At 32.8% G+C, this 25,711-nt stretch overlaps 2 protein-coding genes across 8 annotated transcripts; one reads left to right on the forward strand and one right to left on the reverse strand.

Annotated features, from left to right (window-relative positions):
• Positions 1-1,903: 1,903 nt before the first annotated feature.
• LOC18604791 (pre-mRNA-splicing factor ATP-dependent RNA helicase DEAH1) lies at positions 1,904-17,244 on the forward strand. Of its 5 annotated transcripts, none has more exons than XR_001927185.2 (29): positions 1,904-2,203; positions 4,434-4,538; positions 4,651-4,781; positions 4,933-5,148; positions 5,257-5,328; positions 5,666-5,752; positions 6,373-6,406; positions 6,494-6,548; positions 7,194-7,253; positions 7,423-7,494; positions 7,730-7,793; positions 8,569-8,648; positions 8,874-8,941; positions 9,033-9,090; positions 9,318-9,375; positions 9,450-9,518; positions 10,162-10,230; positions 10,598-10,687; positions 11,596-11,682; positions 12,070-12,185; positions 12,266-12,332; positions 12,627-13,667; positions 13,995-14,057; positions 14,332-14,455; positions 14,544-14,644; positions 15,343-15,405; positions 15,507-15,579; positions 16,454-16,597; positions 16,727-17,244. XR_001927185.2 is itself a non-coding variant. In XM_007037444.3 (28 exons), the coding sequence occupies exons 2-28, from the start codon at positions 4,439-4,441 to the stop codon at positions 16,498-16,500; spliced, it is 3,165 nt and encodes a 1,054-aa protein (XP_007037506.3). In that variant the 5' UTR covers positions 1,904-2,203; positions 4,434-4,438; the 3' UTR covers positions 16,501-16,598. The 5 variants fall into 5 exon arrangements, 2 of the variants coding, with proteins under 2 accessions (XP_007037506.3, XP_017973321.2); XR_001927186.2 differs by having other exon boundaries at positions 16,454-16,585; XR_016025165.1 differs by having other exon boundaries at positions 16,454-16,585; positions 16,763-17,244.
• On the reverse strand, positions 17,203-20,115 carry LOC18604792 (UDP-glucose 6-dehydrogenase 1-like). 3 transcript variants are annotated; one of them, XM_007037448.3, is made up of 2 exons: positions 19,966-20,115; positions 17,203-18,856 (listed from the first exon to the last, which is right to left on the reverse strand). In XM_007037448.3, the coding sequence occupies exon 2, from the start codon at positions 18,848-18,850 to the stop codon at positions 17,408-17,410; it is 1,443 nt and encodes a 480-aa protein (XP_007037510.2). In that variant the 5' UTR covers positions 18,851-18,856; positions 19,966-20,115; the 3' UTR covers positions 17,203-17,407. The 3 variants fall into 3 exon arrangements, with proteins under 3 accessions (XP_007037510.2, XP_017973323.1, XP_017973322.1); XM_018117834.2 differs by having other exon boundaries at positions 17,203-18,853; positions 19,966-20,076; XM_018117833.2 differs by lacking the exon at positions 19,966-20,115 and adding an exon at positions 19,825-19,916.
• Positions 20,116-25,711: the final 5,596 nt, after the last annotated feature.

Raw genomic sequence — 25,711 nt, forward strand, 5'->3', positions numbered from 1 at the left:
TGTGGCGTTGACATGTTGACATGTCAATGTCCGTGACAGATAAAAAATTTTTAATTTTTTTTGTGTAATGTCATAAGGATTAAATTGAACAACAATATATAGTATATGGATTATTTAAACAAAATTGAGATGTTAAGAGATTAAATTGAAAAAAATATTTGAAAAATACAAATCATCTAAGTAGATGATAGATATATTTATTAATAATCTAAATATTTAAGTGTAAAAAATTTATGGTGTTAAAAATATATATATAAATATTTTTTTACTTGATTATTTGATTCTAAAATATATACTTTAATTTATTTTTTTTGCAAAAATTAAGTTTAAATTCTCCTTTTATAAAAAATTTTTATACCTAAAGTCAAATTTAGATAAATAACTTACATTATGTTAGAATAAAATAATATAAAAAAATTAAATTATTTTTTAATTTTATTTATAATAATATAAAAAATTTGAAATTTGTTTGATTTAATTTCAACTTTAGTTGAACTCAAATTAACAAAATAGGTTGATTTAGTTACAATTTTCACAATTTATAAATACCTATTCTTTTAAAATTATTCAATCTTTACCCAATTTACCTTTTATTTAAATTTACTCAAAATCTCTTATAAAATGATTTTATTTAACTTCAACTACCACAATCGAATTTTATTAAATTTAAATTATTAATTTAAATTTACAAAAAATTTATAAATACAAAATAAAATTATATAAATATTTACGATTATCTTGAACTCTATCAATTATAAATGTAACCTTCAATTCAGGAATTTTCAATTTAAAAAATATAATCCAAAATATTAAATAAAATAAAAACATAAAAAATAAATAAAAAATTAAAAAGGTGGAGTAATTTAGATTTTATAATTGTAATAAGAGGTTTGTAAATCTCAAATTAAGCAAGTCAAAATGAAAAATTATTTTTATAATTATCGCTAAATCCATATCTCCACTCTTCATTATTTTAAAAGAAAAAACTAAATTAATGTATTTCGCTAATTTGAGTTTAGCTGAAGTTAAAAATTAAATCAAATAAATTTTAAAATTTTGTATTATTATAACTAAAAAAATATTTAAATTATTTATATTATTTTATTCCAACACATGTATGTTATTCATCTTAATTTGATTTTAAGTATGAAAATTTTTTCAAAATTTTTTTATAAGAAGAGAATTCAAACTTAATTTTTACAAAAAAATAAATTAATATATATTTTTTAAAATAAAATAATTAAATAAAAAATATTTATATATATTTTTTCACATCATAAATATTTTTCACTTAAATATTTAACTTATTAATCATTTACTTAAAATTTATATTTTTTAAATATTTTTGTAATTTAGTCCCTTAACCTCTCAATTTTGCTCAATTTACTTCTTATAATATATATTTTTATTCAAATTAATCTTTATAACCTGGTATAATTTTTTTTTTAAAAAAAAGTTTGGATCTGTCATGTGATACTGACATATCAGTATGTTAGTGTCATGTTAGTATTTTTATGTCATCATATTAGTGTTATGTGATATTGTTATGTCATTATATGTATTTTACGTCATCAAAATATGTCCCTCAATGTTAATGTTAGTGTTGATGTTCATCTTTTTAACGGTAAAATTAAATATTATTAAAAAAAATTAAATTAAAATAATTTTTAAAATTAAAATATTAAATTATTTTGATTTTGAATATAAAAATTAAATTGAACAAAATGTATGAACAAGGACTTATAAATATTTTGGCAAAATACTTTTGTAAAACACTGAATTATTGATTATTGAAATAACTTAGGCATCAGTTGACTAATAGGACCCGGATGGACTTTTTTAAGTTTCTGAGGTTATTTTGGACATATTTGAGGAAGTTGAATTAACAAACTGAGGAGAGAGAAGGGAGAGGAGAGTGGAGAGTGGAGACAGAAAGGGGTTAGGGTTGAGAGGGGAAAGAAGGGCGGGAGGCAGAGAGTCCGACACCGGTACCGGGGTCAGCGGAGGAGAGGAGTAGAGCTGTTGGGAACTGGGAAGAGACAGAGTGAACTCTAAATAAACACACGGATTATATATAAAAAGGAAATAAAAATAGAGAGGGAGCCGGAAAGAATCGAGGCTGCGAACAACCCAACTCCAACCAACCAACCAACAACTGAGTGGCACTCGTTTTTTCTGCAATTAGTTAAAAAAGTTGTCAAAGGTCAGCCCTCAATCGATCTTTTAACCGTTTTTCATTACTTTGGAGCTTCTTTTTCGCTCTTCATTCTGCTTATTTTCCTTGCAGTTCCTGCTATGTTCTCATTTCTATCCTACCAACTCCACTGATCTCTTTCCTTAAACTTCAATTTTCCAATTCCCAAGTTTATGTGTTTTCCTTAAACGTCAATTTGCCTTGGGGTTTTGATTGCTGCGGTGATTTTATTTATGGTTTTTGCTGTTCCGGCTGAAAACTCGCTGTTGTTTCTTGTTAGTTTAGTAATTCTAAGTTTAGGGTGTTGATTTGTTCTTTGCTTTATTCAATTCGGCTTTGTTTAAGGGGGTTTCCATTAACCGCTCAACTGGGGTTTGATCCCTAGGTTTTTGGTTCTGCAAAGATGAGATTTGGGTTTGCATTGTATGGTTTCTGCTTTGGTCAACTTAGGGATGTTCGGAAACTGAAATAACTGTACCACCTTGGGAATTGTGAGTTTTGCAATGTGATTTTTGGCTTGCTGTATCACTCTCAATATGCAGACATTGAGAGTTTGTTTTGCGTTGTATGGTATGCAAATTGGTGAATTTAAAATATATATGAAAGAGATTATAAAAAGAAATAAAATAGAAAAAGTGATTTGTTTTGCATAGTTCATATTTCTCCTTTATTTACCTTTCTCTTTTCTTGAATTTTATATAATTTAGAATAGTTTAACAAAAATTGCTAAAGGTCCTTTTGTTTTGCAGAAAAATATTTTCTGAAAAACGTTTTTAGGACTTATGCTTGTTTGGAAGACGGAAAATTAATTTAAGACGTAAAACATTTTACAAGTCAATAGATTAACCATGGAAAATGTCTTACGCCCTTCAACGGGCGTAAGATATTTTCCAGATAGCAACAAAAACACTTTTATACTAAGTTTAGGCGTATAGGTTTGATGAATATTAATATTTAACTTAAAATATTAAAAAAATAAAAATATTAATATTTAACTTAAAAAAATTAATTTAAAATATTAATATTTAAATTATACAACACTATTAAAATTAAAAAAATATTTTTTTAATGAAACCATTCAATACAATTAAATTTTTTTATTTATAAATGGAATAAATCTTACTAATAATTATAATTAAAAATATTTCAATGATCATCATTTGATGAATACATATTTATAACAGGCTTAAATCTTACTAATAATTATAATAAAAAATATTTCAATGATCGTCATTTAATGAATACATATTTATAAGTATAGGTTTTGGATATCATACACAATTGATGAATATTTATATGTTTATAATTATAATAAAAAAGTGATAAGATGGAAATTTTTTTGAAAATTAGAGTTTATTTTCATTACAGATATGTAGTTAAATGCTTTGGGAAATATCATTATTGATTTTGTCCATTTTCATTTCCATTCTTAATTTTGATCCCAAATAAGTGAAAATCAAATATCAATATTGTTTTGTAATTAACTCCTATTTATTATTTTAACACCTAAATAACACCACCATGGTGGAAAATATTTTTTATAAAATGATCCAAACAACAAAAAATGTTTTCAACAGTTTATCCAAACGATAGAAAATATTAAATTTTTCTGTAAAACATTTTACAGAAAAAAAATTTTCCTCCAGCAAGTCATTTTCCGGTTACCAAACGGACCCTAAGTACAAAATATTGGACTAATTGTTTTGTGTTTATTTTTTAAAAGTCAGCGTAGTGCGGGAGAAAGCACTAGTTACCTTGATACTTAGATTCCCTAGAGTAAGTGAGAACAGAGTTTTGGAAGGAAGTAGTTTAATTTTAATTCTTTTCCCTTCATTTTGAACTTACAATTGTTATTATTATTCAAATTGTGACTGGAATTTGAACTTTCCAAAGCATGGTCTAAGACTCAATTTTATTAAAAGAATGAAAGGAATTGTCATTTAAGGTTTTCTTCTTTTTTAATATTTATGAGTTGGTGAAAATATAAGCTTTGGACAATAGAATAATCTTCAATCTTATTAACATTAATTTGTGGAAATTATATTTTTACCAACATATCCCTGCCATACTGTATATGTGAAGCTAGATTCTCTGATATAAATGTGTTTGATTTCAGTTTATAACTGTCAGGTTAAGTGATAGATTTTCAAGTTCATTCTTAACTTTATAGTATCTTTTAACGAGTATTGAATAAGTAGCTTGGCATTGGCATGATTCTTTATTACATTGTTCCTTGCAGCGAAAATGGGGAGTGAGAGTAATTTGAAGACTTGGGTCTCTGATAAGTTAATGTCGTTGCTTGACTATTCCCAGCCTACACTTGTTCAGTATATTATCGGACTAGGTCAGTCACCTTAACCTTTTATATATACATACATGCTGCCATTTGTTGAAAGAAATCTAAAATAGATAGTAACAAATATGGTATATTTAGTAAATTATTGCTATTGTTGCAGCTAAGCAAGCAGCATCACCTACTGATCTACTGGGCCGGCTAGAAGAATGTGGCTTACCATCATCAAGTGAGACCCGTTTATTTGCTCAAGAAATCTTCAGTAGAGTTCCTCGTAAAATATCTGGCGAAAATGTGAGTTATTGTTTTATACTTGCCATACGCATAGACTTAAATGTTTGGCGATAGTCTTATCTTCTTTCCTTTCTTTTTGCAACTGTAATATTTATTTATTGCAATCACGCTTCTAACAAATTTTATCTGCTGTTATTCTTCTTATCATCAGCTTTACCAGAAACAAGAAAGGGAAGCTGCTATCTTGGCTAGGAAGCAAAAGACTTATGCAATTTTAGATGCTGATGACAATGAAGATGACACTGGTACCAGTTCAAGTGTTCATCACCATTCTTCCAGTGAGCCCATTTCTGAGGCCAGAAAAGCAGATAAACATAAGAAACGATTCAGGAAGAAGATTGGAAGCGAAGAAGATGAAGATGATGAGGCATAGTGTTTATATCCTAGTTCAGTTTTTGTTTCTTATGGTAAGCTGCTATTTGATGCTTCTTCTAATGACATTTTGTATTTGTTTTGACTGGATGCGACACTGCAGGTGATCACACATGTAGAAGAAGAGAGACGAGTTAAAAGGCGGACTTCTCAAGATGAGGATGATGGTTCAGAGGTATGCTATCGTGACCACTTTCTATTATATGTTTTAGTGAAGAAGAGAAATCCTTTTGGGAACCCTGCTTTTCAGAAGACAGCTTTACCAAGAACTTTTGAAGATACTTAAGTTTTGTTCATTCACTAGCTAGAGAGTTCTATTAGTTATATCAACAGCAACTATGCTAATTTTATGTTTTTCTGAAAGAACAAGTGCATTCTGTTGTATTCTTTGGTCAATTTTTTTACTTCTGCTTACATTCTGTAATGCATGCCTGTATTATTTCTGATATTTGTATTTCCTTTTTCCCCTGCTATTTGATCTATATATGGATTATATATCTTTTATTATGCAGTCAGAGGAAGAAAGGTTGCGTGATCAAAGAGAGAGGGAGGATTTAGAGAGAAATATTAGAGAACGTGATGCTGCAGCCACTAGGAAGGTGAGATTGATAGTTTTGTATTTTCATATTATTAATAGGCAGTCTACTTTGGAATTTTATTTTTGTTCTGGGTTTAACCTTGTCGTTAAAAGCATCTTGCTTTATTCAAAGTGCACATATCCTTCCTTTGTTCTTTTATAGCTATGTTCATGCAAAGGAGTTAAATGAGCTTTGGCTTAGGGCTTAATATAAGTTTTGTATTCCCCCCAAATTAAATATTTATGAAGCATCCATTTTCAGAGTTTTGGATATGTGAGTGTCATTGGCACTAGAATTTGATGTAATTATAAGCATGCATTTCAGTGTACATGTATGATATTCTATACATGTTTTAGAAGTTGTAATATGGCTTCTTATGGGTCAATTATATGCATTTGAAAACTTGTTTTCAACATGATTGGATGTAATCATATATATAGACATTTTAAGAGTTGTACTGGGACTTCAATGTGAGCTAATTATTATTTTGGGAGTAATTTATGAAAAGTACATGGTTTCGTTTGTAGTCCTTTGTGAGTCTGTCTTGGGGATGGGGAGGGTGGCGTATGTTTGTGCTTTGCAAATGTTTTCTTTTGTCTTTCATGTTACTGATGTCTCTCTTTTGATGTTATTGTCAACAGTTAATGGATCCAAAGCTTTCCCGAAAGGAGGAAGGTATGGCATTTCATTTTTAGATTTATTATGCACTGTCTACATGATGCATTTTGTTGATTCTGATTTTTTTTGGTTATTGTGCAACAGAGGAGGCCATTCGAAGATCTAAAGCTTTCAAGGAAGATGACATTAATAGTTTAAGGTCTGCCCTTGTATATTCTGCCTCATTTCATTACCTTGTGTTTTGTCAATTATGATTAAGCCTCTGTTGAGAATTTCTGCATGTACCCTCTTCTATTTATGCTGTGAAGTGCTTATAGCTGCTTGGTTTTTGTTAATAGTTGTCTTGAAGATTCCTCATCAGCTTTTTGTTCTACAGAATTTTCTTAAATGAATCTTGGGTCTAAATAACATGTTCAAATTATTAATATCACCTTTTCAAGCTCTATATATATATATATATATATATATATATATATATATGTATCTTCTCCCTTGAATTTTCCACTCTTAATGTAACAGTGAAGATGGAATTGTGATTCCCTTGTTGCAGTTTTCAATGATAAAATATGACATAAAAATTCTGGCCAAAATAAGATGTAAAGAGCTGCTTTTCAACTATCACCACAACCAGAGCTATTAGTGTATGTATGTCTCCATCCACCCCTTGATGGATCTAGCTATCTATAATGCAGTATAATTTTTTTTTTTTCCCTTTTTGCTGTCTTGAGTATGATCTATTTCAATCATATATTGTTGGCCTCGCGTAAGACATTCCCACCTTTATGTGGTATTCCTGATGCATACTGGGAGGTGATACATTCTCTTTTTGTTGATTTTGATTCAGAAAAGTTTCAAGACAAGAGTACTTAAAAAAGAGGGAGCAGAAGAAGCTTGAGGAACTCAGGTATTCTGAACCACATATTGCTATAACTGTGGCTTAATGTTGTGCTATTTTGGGTTTTTTTTTTGGGCCTAAGTTAGGGAGGCAGACTTAATAGGTCTAATAATCTTGCAAAATTATTTTCAAAAGTTCCTTAAGCATCATTTTCTTCTATTTTTCATGTGTAATTCAGGGACGAAATAGAAGATGAGCAATACCTTTTTGATGGTGTGAAGCTTACTGAAGCAGAATATCATGAGTTAAGGTAACATATTTGTTTCATTGGCTGGGGCCACATTTCTTTTCATTGTCTCCTTTAAAGCATCATGACTAAATAAGGCCATGTGGATTAGGTTAGGAATATTATAAGCAATTAGGTTATTTAGTTAAAGTGGTATACATAAAAACCAGAGGCTGTTGCTTTATTTTTATGCACGGAAATTGCAATTTACGTTTTTATGGTTTAGTACTAAGTGGTATGATATTTATATATCTTGCAGCTACAAAAAGGAAATATATGAGCTTGTGAAGAAGCGGACAGAAGAGGATGAAAATATGGGTGAGGTAATGTAGAAATAAGCAGGTCCTTTTGGTATTTTTTATTAAGCTTAATTGTCTAGTGTGCTATTGGGTGCTTTCATCACTTTTATTAGTAGATCAATTGTTAGCTTACTTGAGGTTGTCATTGGATGTTGTATGTGTTTAAACCTTTTATATTGGCTGTTTGTTGTATGAAATGTTATTCAAATAGTTGTAACCTTCCAATGCTACTACCTTAAATGTTAATGGAAATGTATGAATTGTGTTTTGTTCCTCTGTGAATGGTGATCTGGAATTGATACTCCCTATAGCATAGTCACATAAACTGGCTTCTGTATGAGTTGAACCAGCACGCTTAAGACGGTGCAATATTTTCATCATTGCCATATTTAGTAATCAAAATCACACTTTTTCACTAGTTTGACTGGCGACTGCTGGAGCATAATGGAAGAACATTGATGATATTAAAGGAGAAATTTTTTTCTTTGTTTTGACATACATCCTCTTATATCTCAGATGAATCAAGTTTTAGTTACTGTGTCATAGAATTGTTAAATATATTGGTTATGCAGCCTGCTTTGATTTGAGTAAAGTGTTTATTTTCTTGTGCCAACTAATCCTGTAAATAAAGAGAAACAGATATTATTAAATGTGCTGTGATCTGTGTGTATGTGTGTTTAGGTCTTATAGAGTGTCTGTAAAGGGTAATGTTAAATTTATATTTGATCTTTCTTATCAAACTTCAGCATGATCTTTCTCTACTCTGATATATTTTCCTATAAATCCTTGTGGAGTGCAGTACAAAATGCCAGAAGCTTATGATCAGGAAGGGGTTGTTGATCAGGAGAAGAGATTTGCTGTGGCTCTTCAGCGTTACAGGTCAGTTGGAACGAAAGTTTGCTTTAAACCATCAATGAGGGGATACAAAGAAGTGAGCCGTATGGCCAATACCACCACCCTAAGTTGAACAAATCAGCTCTTACATTTTGTTGGAAATTCCATTTCCTTGGAAAACTTTGCTAAGCTGAACTAGCATATTGCTTTAGCATCTTCGAGGCATGACTTTTATCAGTTGACATATTGTCTGCTATGTATTCCTTATAGAGACCCTACTGCTGGGGATAAAATGAATCCATTTGCAGAACAAGAGGCTTGGGAAGAGCATCAAATTGGTAAGTTGTTGTCAATCTTATGGTAGTGCATCTCATAAGTAAGATTCTGGTTGTTTTTGCTGTGTCTAATTCAGAAGTCATTATCTTTCAGGCAAGGCTACATTGAAATTTGGCTCCAAAAATAAGAAGCAAACAGCTGATGACTATCAGTAAGTTTGATATCTCATTTCGTTGACAAAATTTATGTGGTCTCCAGCCTATAGCTTCCCATCCTGCTCCTCTCTTTTCACATCATCTTGTTTTATTTGTTAGGTTTTTCTATGTAATGTTCTCGTGTTTGTGTGGTTGATGTTACGTGAAATAGTTAGAGATCATAATCTTTATGTATCTTCTTTTATTTTGATGTAAACTTGTTTATTCTGAATGTCCTGTTCAGATTTGTGTTCGAGGATCAGATTGAGTTTATCAAGGCATCAGTGATGGATGGTGACAAGGTATTTATCTCCATTAACACTTGAGTGGTATGTGTAATAAAACTTTCATCTGAGTGTCTTTTTCTTCTTTGCAGTTTGATAATGACCTGCCAACTGAGTCACCTGAGACATCCAAGGCAAAATCAGAATTGGAGAAACTACAGGTTACAATTTTTCCTCTATATAATAATTTGCCAGTAAGAATGTGTGGTATGCTCTTGGGATATATATTGGAGGTGTAGTAATTTAAAAAAAATGATAAAATGTCAGTTAGAAGGCAAAACATTATACATAGTGGAGGAGGATTAGTAGAAATATAATGTTTGACATTAAGAAGTTTTACATTTTATGCTTTGGCTCAGTTGTCTCTAGACTGGTTGACTGAATTTTATAACATGCCTAGTATCGCCTATAATTTTGTTTGCATTTGTTTTTTCAAAGTCATGAAGTTAGACTGGGATAAATGGATCTATGCCGTATTGAAATTATTCAGAGTGGTTCCCTTTCTCTCTAGCAAATCCATCATAGCAGGAATATCTTTTTCCTTCTTTCTTTTGGTGATCCTGCAGAGAAAATTGTATATCTTTTCAGGCTTTGCATTTAACAAGACGGCCCACGGGTGCTTGGGAAATGATTTTTTTTTTTAAATTTTTTATGGAACACTTAAGAAATACTAAAAGTTTGCCATATTGTGTACAATATTTTCTTTTCTGGCTGCCCTCAATTATCTATATCTTAGATCTAAATGATACAACATTTTATGGTTTTATTGTGAATCTTACCTACCATTACTTTTTCATCATTCAGGAGGACAGAAAAACTTTGCCAATTTATCCATACCGAGATGATCTACTTAAAGCTGTTGAAGATTTTCAGGTTTCCATCTTTTCTTAGTAGTAATCTAATGTTTCAGTGGGGATTAATTTCTTCACTTGTCACTGTTGTCTTTTCTTCTGTGCTTTAGAGTTTCTTTTTCCCCTTAATCATCTGTTATGTTGACTTGTTAAGCGGTCCTTGAAATTCTTTAGTTTTACATATTTTGTCAAATATGTAGATATATCCATTATAGTTTAATTTACCACTCTAGTTTCATTCAGTCTTCAATCGATATTTATGTTATGGAGAGATGTATAAATTGACTCGAGATGCATGTATGCTGTAGATTTGCACTGGAATGCATAAGCCTTCATATATGATGTAAGATGTGGCTTGTTCACAGGATTCTATTTTGTTTAACTTTTAGGTTCTTGTTATTGTGGGAGAAACTGGTTCAGGAAAGACCACACAGATACCACAATATCTTCATGAAGCTGGTTACACCAAACACGGGAAGGTATTGCTTTGCTTAGTAGCATATATTATGGTGTGGTGTGATTATGATAGAACTATCTATAATTTGCAAAGATTTCAAATTTGCATATTTTATATTTACTAAAGTCGAAATGGATTGTTGAGAAGCAATAGCCAATAAAAAATGCTATTTTTGCTAAGTTTTGTTTGAGGGTGGCACCAAGTAAAATGTATAATCTTTTCCTGTTTGAAAATAGTTTCTCTTTTAACATGACTAGCTCATTTGATGTGCAATTTGAATCTAATTCGTGTTATTTATTGTTAATTATTTTATGAGGACTTCATATTATTTATTCTAAATTATTTTATGAAGAATAATAGTATTTGTGGCTTTGTAAAGTAAAATAAGATGTTTATTAATTATGAATATTTTTCAATAATTGTTACTTTGTCCAGCTAATAATTTTCAGATTAAATTTTTAATTTTTAAGATTTGTCATTTTCTTATAAAATTTGTTGGCGTAATACCATGGGGACTCTATTTCAAGTTATTTTAATAAAACAAAAGGGCGATATTGTGTTCACAAAGGTTTTACACTCCTAGAGCCTCATTTATATGTGGTATAGATTTGAAGCACTCTGCCAATTATCTTTCCGTTCTGTGTATGCTTTTCTGAACTTAATCATCGAAGGTCTTGAACTTTGCAGTGGGCTTCTTTTCTCCTTTCTTCTTCTTTTTTAATCAGTGACATTATTTATCATGAAGATAAAAGGGATTTGAATGATTATTTAACTTATTCTAGGAGACCAGCTACTACAAAATATTCTGTTGGGCCGGCTTATAGATGGAGTATCTAAGAAATCTATAAAAAAAAAGGTGGAAAAAGAGTGGCAAGAGTTTGACAAGGATTAACATTAATTATCTTTTTTTATCTTTCTCTTTTTGCACAGGTTGGTTGTACACAGCCTCGAAGAGTTGCTGCTATGAGTGTTGCTGCTCGAGTTTCTCAGGAAATGGGTGTCAAACTTGGGCATGAGGTTGCTATCTTTATTTGATGTACTCAGATCATTCAGTTGCACTTTCTTTGTGATGTATAAGTTATTGTAAGCAAGTGGAAGATGATGCATCTCTAAGCTTGAATAGTTCTGTGATTTTCAAGTCCTTTTATTGACATATGCTTGCATAACTTGAATACTAGTGCGTAGCTATGCTACATAGTATCAGGAACATCCTGGCGTTGTTTGTTTTTTCAGTATTCAATCTAAGCTGTGTTTTTTGACATTTAGAATAAAGGAAATTATCTTGATTGAAATTGCAAATTACTTTAGGTCTAACTATAGACTTTTTTGGAAGTATTCTAGTGATTCCATTGTGTTTGGAACTACTCCTGACTGGATTTTGTTAACATCCTTATCTCTTTTCAGGTTGGTTATTCTATCCGTTTTGAAGATTGCACGTCAGAAAAGACTGTGTTGAAATATATGACAGACGGAATGCTGTTGCGAGAATTGCTTGGTGAACCTGATCTTGCAAGCTACAGGTGAGTTATGTTTTATACCGACATCAAATTTAATTGAACAAGTTGCACTGCTTTGCTCATTCTGTGCTTATTTTTCTTAGTGTGATAATGGTGGATGAGGCTCATGAAAGAACTGTGTCAACTGATATTCTTTTCGGATTGGTGAAGGCAAGTAGAGATCCTTAAGTTGAACTTCCTTGCATTTGTTGGCATATTACTTCATTAACTAAATTCCAAGTGCTATTTAATTCCTGCATGATATTATGTAAGTTGGACTCCCTCAATGATCTCCTAAAATCATGAGCCATTTTTTTGGTTGATCTATGATAAGAGTTCCTTAGCTTTGTTATCTGATGATAGCTTGATGTTCAGATTGTAGGTCTCATACATATCAAAAAGTAGAATCAGTCACTTCATGTTCAGTGTACTGGATATTTGTCTGATTGTTTGTGCTTTTGATAGGATATAGCACGGTTTAGAAAGGATATTAAATTACTTATTTCAAGCGCAACACTTGATGCGGAGAAGTTCAGTGATTTTTTCGATTCTGCTCCAATTTTCAAAATTCCTGGGAGAAGGTATCCTGTTGAGATACACTACACAAAAGCGCCGGAAGCTGATTACTTGGATGCTGCAATTGTTACTGTACTTCAAATCCATGTGTCACAGTCACCTGGAGATATTTTGGTTTTTCTCACTGGTCAAGAAGAAATTGAGACGGCGGAAGAAATTTTGAAGCATAGAATAAAAGGCTTTGGGACAAAAATTGCAGAACTTATAATCTGCCCTATATATGCCAACCTTCCAACTGAACTTCAAGCCAAAATATTTGAACCTACTCCTGAAGCTGCACGCAAAGTAGTCCTGGCAACAAATATTGCAGAAACATCATTAACCATTGATGGGATTAAGTATGTCATTGATCCAGGTTTTTGCAAGATGAAATCTTATAATCCAAGGACTGGGATGGAGTCTTTGCTGGTAACTCCCATCTCTAAAGCTTCAGCTAATCAACGTGCTGGTCGGTCTGGGCGAACGGGCCCAGGAAAGTGTTTTCGGTTGTACACTGCCTACAATTATTATACTGAATTGGATGACAATACACCACCAGAGATACAACGGACCAATCTTGCCAGTGTTGTTCTTTCTTTGAAGAGTCTTGGAATTCATGACTTGATAAATTTTGATTTTATGGATCCACCACCAGCTGAGGCTCTACTGAAAGCATTGGAACTTCTCTTTGCACTGAGTGCATTAAATAAACTTGGGGAGTTGACAAAAGTTGGTAGACGAATGGCAGAGTTCCCTCTTGATCCTATGCTATCAAAAATGATAGTTGCTTCAGACAAGTACAAGTGTTCAGATGAGGTTATTTCCATTTCTGCCATGCTTTCTGTGGGGAATTCAATCTTTTACCGTCCGAAGGACAAACAAGTTCATGCTGACAATGCAAGGATGAATTTTCATACTGGGAATGTGGGTGACCATATTGCTTTAATGAAGGTTGGTTTTTCAAAGAATAAATATTTGTTTATACAGAATGTAGCTCCTTACCTTACACTCAAGCTCTCGCATTTTGCTGACTTGATAAACATATGCTGATCAATCTTGTTATGTCTCATATAAAAGGTTAAATTGAGCAGTTGTATTTAGACTGTAGTTTAACTGTCCGTATAGTTAAACTTTTCAGATTGCCTTCCTTCTCTCCCACCTTCCTCTCTGTTTCTTACATCTGTTTAAGCATTGGATTGTAGATTAAGTCTGATTTTATGGTTCAAGTTATTTTTCAAAAGAGGTATGGTGACCCTCTTCATTGTTGTTATTATCTAGGTTTACAATTCTTGGAGGGAAACAAATTACTCAACACAATGGTGTTATGAAAATTATATTCAGGTATAACACTAATTACCTTGATTTTGTTGTTGTGTGGATTACTTAAGTGGTTGTGCTTTTGATTGAACTTCATATAGAATATTTTTACTTTAAGATTTCTTTCAGTTACTGATTTTTAAAATGAATATTTGAATTTATGTAAGTATCTGTTTGGTCACAACTGTTACAAATGACAGCATGATGTTTCCTGGCTTTTTGGATGTTGCTTTGTTTGCTATTTGTTGATAACTTAAAAATTGAAATGGTCTTGTTATTTGTGATTTCAATTTTTTAGGTCAGGAGCATGAAGCGTGCCAGAGACATTAGGGACCAATTAGAAGGTCTTTTGGAGAGAGTTGAAATTGAACTAACATCCAATTTAAATGATTTAGAGGCTATAAAAAAGGCCATAACATCTGGTAAGTTTGCAAGGATATATTGTTTGCCACATCTTCGAAGTGGAAGTGCTCTTGCTGTTGACTGCTAAAGTTCAATGCATTCTTTCAGGATTTTTCCCTCATTCGGCAAGGTTGCAGAAAAATGGTTCTTATCGGACTGTGAAGCATCCACAGACTGTCTATATACATCCAAGCTCAGGGTTGGCACAAGTAAGCTTATTACCAATTAGTTATTTCTATAATTATGTTTAATGGGATTAGCTGTCCAATATAGTCCATGATTAATATGATTGCTTCTGTGAATGCTTTTAAATTTTGTGTGATTACTACAAAGGATGAGTTGCTTTTTTATACTGTTGTCTAGAGCAGTGAATATGTTAGTGGGTGATTCTAGTGTTTATTTTATTTTCTACCTGCGGCTTATGCTGGGAGGACCTGTATTTACTTGTATTTTCTTGCTTGAAATTTCAAAGTGAACAAAGCAAGTAAAATCAGCAGTTGTGTTAATTTAATTTCTTAATCTATTTGGTCACGTAAGTTAAAATTTTGCAAATATGGGTGGAAAAATTTGATCACCTTAGGTTTATAATCCAGTCTGTAAAAAAATTAATATAGCCACTAAATTGGGTTTGTCTGTTGTCCATTGAGTCATTATTTCATCCACATGCAGTTTGACAAGCGTGCAATTGCATAAGCCAGCGTGTCCTGGACCCTCAGTTCTGTCAGCAAAACTGCTTGTCCATTTCTCTCTCTCTCTCTCTCTCTTAAGGAGGGTTGTGTTTGTTTTGCTGTTATTTCTTTATCCTCTCCTCTGGGGGGTGGGGGTGGATCAGTTTGGTGATGCCCCCTATGGATATCCAAGTATTGTAATGTTCTGCACTGTTTACGAACTTTTTTACTGTCCTCAGGTGCTCCCAAGATGGGTTGTGTATCATGAATTGGTTCTTACTACCAAGGAATATATGAGACAGGTAATTGTTCTTCTTCCCCTTGAAATATAAAAATGATTTTGTGTTGGGGCTTTGTTAGTATGTGTCGTAACCAATGCTAAAAACTGGGGCTTCAATTGCAGGTAACTGAACTGAAGCCAGATTGGTTGGTGGAAATAGCCCCACATTATTACCAGATGAAGGATGTTGAGGATTGTATGTTCTCTCTCTCCAATCCTTCCCCCCCCCCCCCCCCCAACCCAATTCCCCCTCTTTTTTTTTTCTCTTAGTCAGAACACTCAGTTTTATCATTCTACACATGAAGCGCATTCTGGTGTTATGTTTAATCATGATTAATGTTGTTGGGGCCTATAATTGATTAGCACTATGCTGTTATGTTTCATCATGATTAATGTTGTTGAGGCCTATAATTGATTAGCACTATGCTGTTATGTTTCATCATGATTAATGTTGTTGAGGCCTATAATTGATTAGCACTATGCTGTCATGTTTCATCATGATTAATGTTGTTGAAGCCTCTAATTGATTAGCACTACGCTATAGGTAATCTTTTAGCTGTATATAAGTTTATTGGTTATTAAATCTCTAGTAATAATGAAACTCCTCCCAGAGTTCACACCTAGGGTTCCGTAGTAGTCACATCTAAGGATGTTAACATCACACAATCACAAGAGCAATGATGTTGGAAATTCTCAAAAGCTACATGAAATTAAAATAACATAGGTATTTATAAGCTTAGTCTTAAATCCTAGTTTAAATGCTAAATTCCACATGTAACTGTTATTTTGTATTCTATGTCATCTCTCCATTTCATTTTAATGGCAAGGAACCATCTTTGTTTTCTAGTAATATTTTCATTTCTTGAATAAGAATTTGAAGATATGGCACTGATACTGTGAGAAAATTGCTTATAAGGAATTCTACAGCAGTCAGTGGACGTGGCGGATAACTTGACATGTCTGCTGTTTGTTGCATGATCACTATCTATAAATGGATACTTGATTTGTTGCATAACATTATGTTTAGTGTCTAGAATGCATAAATAGCTGAATTGTATTCTCTGTGGCAGCTGGATCAAAGAAAATGCCAAAGGGACAGGGGCGTGCAGCAGAGTAACCGGTGGCTTCTTTTGGTTTGAGAGGGGCATATGATTGCTTCTGTATAGAAAAAGAACAACTTGGTTTACAACCAAGGGGATAAGGCGAGGACAACTGTAAATACAATTTTGTTCGATTTAGTTTACGCACTTTGATTAAGTTATCATAGTTAAGACACACTGAAATCGTATTGTAAAAATCATTCTGTTGTATGACTCAACCATAATAGGAAATTCCTTTTTCAGGATAAAAGAGTCAAATGACATGTTTCTTTGGTGAAGGTTCCATGGAGTACCGACTGCCAGAGTACTAGATTTCAGCAACCCAAGTCAATTTTTTGTTTTAGTTTTTGCCCGCTGCGACCATCTTGGTGGGTTAGAGTTGGCGTTTGGATCTACAAGTGCGTGCATTTGAATCCTGCCTGGTTGTTGGGTCTTCCTCAAAAGCCAGTATTCAGCTTAACTCCAGTACATTTTGGTCTTCCACGTGCTACCTAATTTTATGCTCCAATTTGACATGTTATAGATTTTCAGCCAGGTTCTATAGCGATCTGATTGGAACACATGCAAAATGCCTGGTACTATTACTGTCGGTGGCCGACAATATTTGGCTCCAAGTTAGTACGGTTCTTGGGCAAATAACCACAGTACAGATTGCACATGGTAAAATTTAACAACCCTGTTTCTTGTATTGCGGCTGTGGCAGAAGACAAATAAGAAAGTTTTTGTAATGAAGTAAATGAAACATTATCGATTTATTCTTATAGCCGCCAGTTTAAGACAGTAGACATTATATCGAGTTCCACTGACAACAAAATTTGCTATAATGTAAACAGCTAGAAGTAAGAAACTCGGTCTTAAAATTTTGTAAGAACTAAAATGCGTCCTCCCAAAGTTTAGCTCTAAGCTCTAGGCCCGGAGATCTTCTTATGCCACAGCAGGCATGTCCTTGAGCCAAGGGTCGAGCGGCTTTCCGATGGAGTACACGATGAAACCCTTCTCCCTCAAGTTGTCGACGTTCACCACGTTACGCCCATCGAACACAAATGCAGGCTTTCGCATGTTGTCAAAAATTCTTTGGTAATCAAGGGTCTTGAATTCGTCCCACTCGGTAAGAATGCACAAACAGTGAGCATCCTTGGTTGCTTCATAAGCATCCCATGCTACGCTGACCTGCTTCACTGCAGTGGGGCTCATTGGCTGGAGATGAATGGGATGATCCCAATCGAACTTGTTCATGGAAAGGTCCCTTTGGATCTGGTCCTCAGTAACCTGCGGATCATATATGCTCAAGCGTGCGTTATCACCTAGCAGGCCTTTGCACACGTCAATTGCCGGAGTCTCCCGGGTGTCACCTGTATCCTTCTTGAAGGCAAATCCCAGGATAGCAATTTTCTTGCCTGAAACTGTGTTGAACATTGAAGATACAATCCGGTTCACGAAGCGGTTCTTCTGGTAGTCATTCACCTTAATAACTTGCTTCCAGTAGTTGGCAACTTCAGGTAGCCCATTGCATTCACATATATAGACCAAGTTGAGAATATCCTTTTGAAAGCAGGATCCACCAAAACCAACACTGGCATTGAGGAACTTAGGTCCAATTCTCGAGTCCTTTCCAACAGCATGGGAAACTTGTGAAACATCTGCCCCTGTAGCCTCACAGAGAGCTGACATTGCATTAACCGAAGAAATCCTCTGAGCCAAGAAAGCATTGGCTGCAAGCTTTGAGAGCTCAGCTGACCAGAGATTGGTTGTAATGATTCTGTCCTCAGGCACCCAATGAGCATAAACATCTTTCAGCGCTTGAATTGCCTTTTGGCCTTCAGGGGTTTCCCTGCCTCCAATGAGAACCCTGTCTGGTTTAAATAGGTCCTGAATTGCAGTACCCTCCGCAAGGAATTCTGGATTTGATAGAATTTGGTACTTGATGCCCTTGCTATTGTGCGTAAGGATTTTTTCAATTGCCTCAGCTGTTTTCACTGGGACGGTTGACTTCTCAACAACAATTTTGTTGGATTTTGATACATCAGCAATCATCCTGGCTGCACTCTCCCAATATGTAAGGTCTGCAGCTTTGCCAGCCCCAAGGCCTCGGGTTTTTGTCGGTGTGTTCACAGAAACAAAGATTATGTCTGCTTCAGAGACATGCTTTTCAATGTCAGTGCTAAAGAAGAGGTTCTTTCCCCTGCACTCCTTGACCACCTCATCAAGACCTGGCTCATAGATAGGGAGCTGGTCACTATTCCAGGCCGAGATTCGAGAAACAGAGATGTCAACAACCGCCACTTCAATGGAGGGGCACTTCAGTGCAATAACTGCCATTGTAGGACCACCAACATATCCAGCTCCAATGCAACAAATCTTCACCATTTTCTGCTGTTATTTAGAACCCGGAAGAAGGGAATGGTTAGGTATCATGTAAGAAAATAAAGAATAAAAACAAGAAGAAAATAAGGTTAAGATATCAATACGGCTTTCAAGCGTTTAGATCACTTCCCTTAAACCTCCAAAATACAACAAAGCCTCGAAACACTTTGAAGCAAAGTTAATGAATATGGTTTTACAGCAACAATTCTTTATATACTTGATGGAAACCACGTCTTTTCATAATACAACTCTTGGTAAATATATAAATATAACTTTTCTTGCCAAACAAACACAACTCCACACTTGATGAACAAACATAATTTTGCACAATTTATTTTAATATAATTTATGATCTATGAAAACGTTGAATAGTTTTTCACCAATATCAAGTACTCGGTACATCAAAATTACTTGAACAAAATTTTCTTTTCTTACGTGAAATAAACAGATCCACCAATATTATTCTAAACTACCAACATATTATACATATCAACGTCACCATAAAGTCCTAAACAGCTATCTTTGCAGAAGAAATTCAATAAGCAAAATGGGAACATAGAATATATATCAGCTAAAGCTTCTGCCCACAACCATTCCTTTGATTATATTTTGCTTTGCAGAAAAAGGATGTGGTTTACCATATGATGTCTGATTTTCATCATTATATACCAGAATTGCTTAATCTTGGAATGTGTGAAACGGTTTGGGGTTTTTATCCTATACCTTTACCACATAGCTAGTCTACAAATAGCTGACAGTTTAGCAGGATCTTTGCAGCACATGCTAACATGTAGCTGCAGCAAAAAAGTGCAAAGCGGAATCGGAAAAAGGGTAACCGATAACCACCGAAACAAATGCATGCAATGCTAAAGAATCAGAATTCTTGCTTGTTCTCAATGGAATGTGCAGCCAAGAGTGTTTACACAGCTTGAAATGAAGAAGCAACTACTTCAGCCATGTACTGAGGAATCTCTTACCGACAAAATTAGAAGAGGAAAAATTATTCAGAACTGACAAGAGCAACTTTCCTTCAACATAACGTTCAATCAAGTCTACTAGAGGAAAACAAAACCAAAGAATATATGATGAAGAACATATATAAAAGGACTCAAAGGTACCTTAATTTTTTTCCCTGTACACTGAAAAAACCAAGCACTCAGAGAAATTAAGCAGGAGAGAGGGATATATCGATGATGGGGCCAGAACTATTGTACTACCATAGATAAAAGAGAAGCAAGACCTCCTTAAATAACCCAAAACCTATGTTAAAAACTTAGATCTAATATGTTCCTTTCACGAAGCAAAGCAAAGTCAGATTTAAAAAGCAGAACTGGAACGTTCAACACGTTTCCATAACAACACCTGTCAGGAACAAACAAAGGAAACTCATGTACAACTTTCATTTTTATCATGCTTGGTGTTAAAATAACTGAAAAAGCCCTTTACAAATTACAATAGTGGTATTGGAATTTTGTTTTTGTTTTTTTTTTTTTTAATTTTTTGAATAAAACCCATTTCATTAAAGTCCATTATAATCATTAATCAGTTTTGCTAAAGAACTAGTTGTTTTGTTTGATAAGTATCAATGTTCTGACAGGACACAAATGGGCAAATGGCTTGACTTTGACACTACAGCTGCTCTCTACGCGTTTTCCAAATTGCTAATGGACCAAAAGAAGAAAATGCGTACAGTTTTTCTTTTGTGTCTTGGTACATAACAATGCTTAGATTGGTTTGGAGGATAGGGTTCAAGGTATATGTCTTCCTTGAAGTCATACTATCTTCTTTTTCTTGAATAATCCAATTGTTTTAGACCAGTTTTTCTTCCCAAATGAAAATAGTACTTAGTTTTTAAAGCAAAACCCATGTTCCATAATAAGTCAAAAGCGTATGCATATGGTGCTTTTTAACTAGTTACAGCTATTCAACAAATTACTTTTTTTTCCTACTTAAAGAACATGTCATTAGACAAATTCCCCAAAAAGTTTAGTGTGCTTCTGGTGAAAGGGAAGGTTAAGAGCTGAGAAACAACGTGCCTGATGAGTTGAAAAGGCTTTTGAGTGAAATGAAAGCCAACCTATTATTCATTATATTAATTAATTAATTAATACTTATAAAAGCAACAAAGGGGTAGTCACTGCTTACTAGATCTGATTCAGAAGGAACTTTGATTTAAAAAAATAAAAAATAAAAAGTAAAGCAATGCAGATTAACGTGTTGATACCTGAGAAAATGCCCACAAATCAGCACCAAAAAGTTGATAGAAAAGTATGAATTAGTGGCAAAGGAAGGGATGAGACAGAGAAGGAGGGAAGTTTTCACTTAATACACTCATAAGCTCTGGCACATTCTCCTTTTTATAGTGGTTTAGAGAGGAGTAAAAAGAATGTTAAAAAGTTGTACTAGTACATACCAATTAAGTTATTAGCTAATTCATATCCTATTCAAGGTAAGAATAACTGAAAGCAAAACAAATTACCTTTTATTTTATGGGAGGAATAATTATGTTGAGTTGTCATAAAATTATTCATAGGTAATGTTAAAAGTGTAACGTATTAGGTCATTTGTGTCCTGATGATGTTTTAAATTGTCTGAAAAATACTTGCGAAAAATAGGGATACAAAAATAATGGAGGAACATGAAAATAATATCAATTTCAAGATGAAAAATTTGATGTCTTTAGTCAAACTTTCTGATTTATTTATTTTCTGGACAATTGAGGATTTTCTTGTATTGTTTTAGTATGTAGTTAAATTATATCCAAGCTTTAAAAGAATATTAGAAAATTCATGTTCATATATTTGTATTGGTTGTATGTATTGATCTTTAGATTTATTTAGGAATTAGACAGTATTTTAGGGATGTCAAGGGCATTATTTTTCAGGTATCTAAACCTAAATACTATTATTTGATAGGATATTTTGAATTCATAAATACCCGATTAAATTTTTGAATTATTACCCGAACTTGTATCTTAATATATAGTTATCAATATCATATGATCTGTTATGATACTAATGAAAAACGATACACATCGATATATTATATCGCTTTAAGCAAGTATCAAATGCATATTGCATGATACACATACGATACATTTTTCAAGCTTTATCCTACCAATTACTAAACAAATGATTTTTTATTTATATTTTTAGTTGAAACATGATTAACTGTTTTTTATAGGTTTTAATATATAAGATTTAGATTTTAAACAAAAAGATAGTACAAAAAAAAATCAAATTCCCTTTTTGACTTCAACCTGTTAAACATCCCAAGAAGTCGATTAAAATACCCAAAAAAGATGAAAAGAAGTAGATTTTTCAACTTAGTGAAGATGGTGAAGTGGCTCTGTTGGAACTTGATCAATAAAGTCAAATGAATTCTATGATTTTATTACAAAATCCATTCATGTTGATGTTGCAAAAGTTCAGATTATCGAAACTTTGTTAATCGAGAAGCTTAAAGAAGAAATAATGGAGAAAACATGAAGTGTTGGAGAGGAATTTGTTATTATTCCATTAACCTCAAAACTAATTACAAGGCAGTTATTTACAGAAGTCTGTAAGAGTAAAGCAAAATCTAACAGCTAGCTAAGTGATTGAAAGAACTAAGCTAACTAACCTATTATCACAATGATAAAAGTAAAGAAATGAAGTAAACGTTAAATAATTATTTACAGTTTACCATAAATAACCACCTAGTATGCACATGACTTTTATCATTTAATCTTCATGAAGGCTTTAGCTGCTGTTTCTTTAGTTTAATCTTCAAGCTTAAGCTGTTGTTTCTTCAGTTTAATCTTCCAGTCTAATACCCCTCAAGATGAACTGTGTATGTTATGCACATTCATCTTGCTAAAGTGTCTATGAAAGACCTTTGGTTGCAAAGCTTTAGTAAAAAATCTGCAAGTTGAGTTTTAGTTGATCCATATATTAGTTCAATTAATCCTATAAGTATTTTCTTTCTAACAAAGTGACAATCCAATTCGATGAGTTTCAACCGCTCATGAAACACAAGAGTTTTACTAATATGAATGGCTGATTAATTGTCACAATACATTTTCATTGCATCATTATGACAAATACCAAAGTTTGTTAACAAGGATTTCAGCCGTATGATTTCACAAGATGTTGCTGTCATGGAGCGATATTCAGCTTTAGCCAAGCTACGAGCAACAACAGATTGTATTTTAGATCTCCAACTAACCATAGAATCACCAAGAAACAAAGCATATCCAGTAACAGGCTTTCAAGTGTTGGGACAACCTGCCCAATTTCTATTAGAATAAGCATGAGTTTGTAGATTGGACTGTGAATGCATTAAAATACCTTGTCCTATTGCCCCCTTCAAGTACTTTAAAACTCTAAATGCTGCAGATAAATGCTTGTTTGAAGGCTTATCCATAAATTGAGATAATACCTGTACAACATAACACACATTGAGCCTTGTAACTATCAGATATATAAGCCTCCCAACCAACTATCAATTAATGGTAGGATCTGCCAATTTATTCTCTTTTGTAGCCTTTTGCAGTTTATGGTTGTAATCCATATGTGTTGATATTGGTTTTGTACCTAGTAAACCAAACTCTTCAAGCATATCCAGAGCATATTTTCATTGACAAACTGATATTCCTTTAGATGACCTTGCAATTTCTAATCCCAAAAAATATTTAACTATGCCAAGGTCTTTTAGTTTAAAGTGTCAACTCAAAAACTCCTTTTAACACTTTCAACTAATTGATTAGATGTATTGCCTATGACTATGTCATCAACATAGACAAGTAATGCCATCAAATTTCCATCTACAGTAGTCATGGTGAATAAAGAGTAATCTGACTTAGATTGTTTGAAACCATACTTGATAAAAGTAGTCGTAAACTTGGCATTCTACTGCCTGAAAGCTTGCTTGAGTTCATTGCAGTTAACAAGCAATTACCAAACAAAAGCATTCTAAAACATTGAACACAGATTCATAAAACTCAAATCATAACTTATAAATAGGTCACTAACCATCCAAATTCATCAAGCAACTTCTAACAAATAAGATGGCTAGATGGATACTTATACAAACAACAACAAATTAGTAATAGTCTTCAAAGATGGATACAAACAACAAAAATAATCTTAAGCAAACAACAATAATCAATAACAGTATTCAACTTAGCATAAACATATAGTCTTGATGTCATTAGCAACTTAGCCTAAACACAGGTTGTACCTTACAACGTTACAAAAAAATTAAAAAAAAACATTATTAGCTTCAAATAACAATGGCAAATGATTATTAATTCATTTGGTAAAAACTAAATTAAGAATTTATAAACCTGATGTTCATAAATTTTTTCATAAATTAAAAAAAAGTAAGTTAGAACATGTTAAATATTTTATAAATTCAAATAGACATTAGATATCATTAGTACATTACCTCAAAAATTATCAAGTACATGGTCCACTGCAATCTTTGACAACTTTAAAATATATAAAAATAAAAAATAAGCCTTAAAAAGAAAGTAATAAATAAAGCAATAACACATTAACAATTGAACAACAAAAATGAAATGATGATATAAATAAAATACTGAACAACAAAAATGAAATGATGATATAAATAAAATACTTACCTTCATCAATTTTCTTAAGCTCTACCAAATTATTCTCAATGTCACTAAAACAGTAGGAAGATCCACGTAGTCAATCTTGAGTACAAATAAAGGCTTGCATCATCTTAAGAGTTAAAGAACTTTTTGCATCCAACACACAACCACCGGTGCTACAAACTAATTTTGAAGCAACTATGGATGGAGGAATCACCAATACATGATAAGTTAGTAGGGCAAGAGTAGGGTACCTATGATTATTAAGTTTCCTCCAAATGAGAACATCAAAGTTATCGCTATTGATTGCATTAGGCTCATTTAAACTCAAATACCTCTCTAATTCTGATTTATCTTTTTCCTCACCAATTGTAATCTTACATCTCTTAAATCATTCAGAAGAGCAACACTGGCACTAGAGTCAATATTATTAGTAACTTATGAAATTTAACTCGCTTGGGATTAGTTATTGTCACCAACATTCTCAGAAAAAGGAGATTGTACACTTTTTTGGTATGCAGCAAGCAACTCTTCCATTTTTTTTTGCAAACTCATAAAAAGAAATGAAGCTTGCTCATTCGAATACATTTTCCTTAAACAAAACTCCACAAATACAAATTTCTTCCTTGGATTGAGAATAAAGGCAACATAAAGCAACTTATTCATTTTTTTCTACATTTTCCTAATACTTATCAAATTTCTTTTTCATTCTCTTTGTCCTTATTTGCAATTCAACATCAAGATGTCTTTGCCTGTCTTTCAAAATGAAATAAACACCACAAATATTATCAAGAAAAGTAATTATTGTGGCATAAGAAGTACTTGAAACTTTTACTGTAAGTGAATAAAAATGTTTCAAGAAAATATTCAACCTCCTAAAATTTGTCCAATCCTCATGTTTAGGTATCCCATCTCCCATCAACAAATCAATTCTATAACAAGTATCAGCTTCCTTAAATGAATTAAAAGCTGCTTCAAACTTTGAAGCTATTTCCAACATCAGGTAAGTGGAATTCCATCCAGTTCTAACATCCAAACACAACAAATTCTTTGATTGAATATTGCAGACTCAACACATTCTTTGAACTTTGCTAACCTAGTAGGTGACTGTTTAACGTATCTAACTACCCCTTTAACATGAGCAATTGAATCATTCATTTCCTTCAATCTATAAATGACAAAGAGATTAATGATATGTGTAATGTAGCTCATATGTAGAAATTTTCTTTCTAAAAAACTATTTCTTATGAAGTTCAATTTTTTCTTCT

This window comes from Theobroma cacao, chromosome 3 (assembly GCF_053813885.1).
Source record: "Theobroma cacao isolate CCN51 chromosome 3, ASM5381388v1, whole genome shotgun sequence".
NCBI classification, from domain to species: domain Eukaryota; kingdom Viridiplantae; phylum Streptophyta; class Magnoliopsida; order Malvales; family Malvaceae; genus Theobroma; species Theobroma cacao.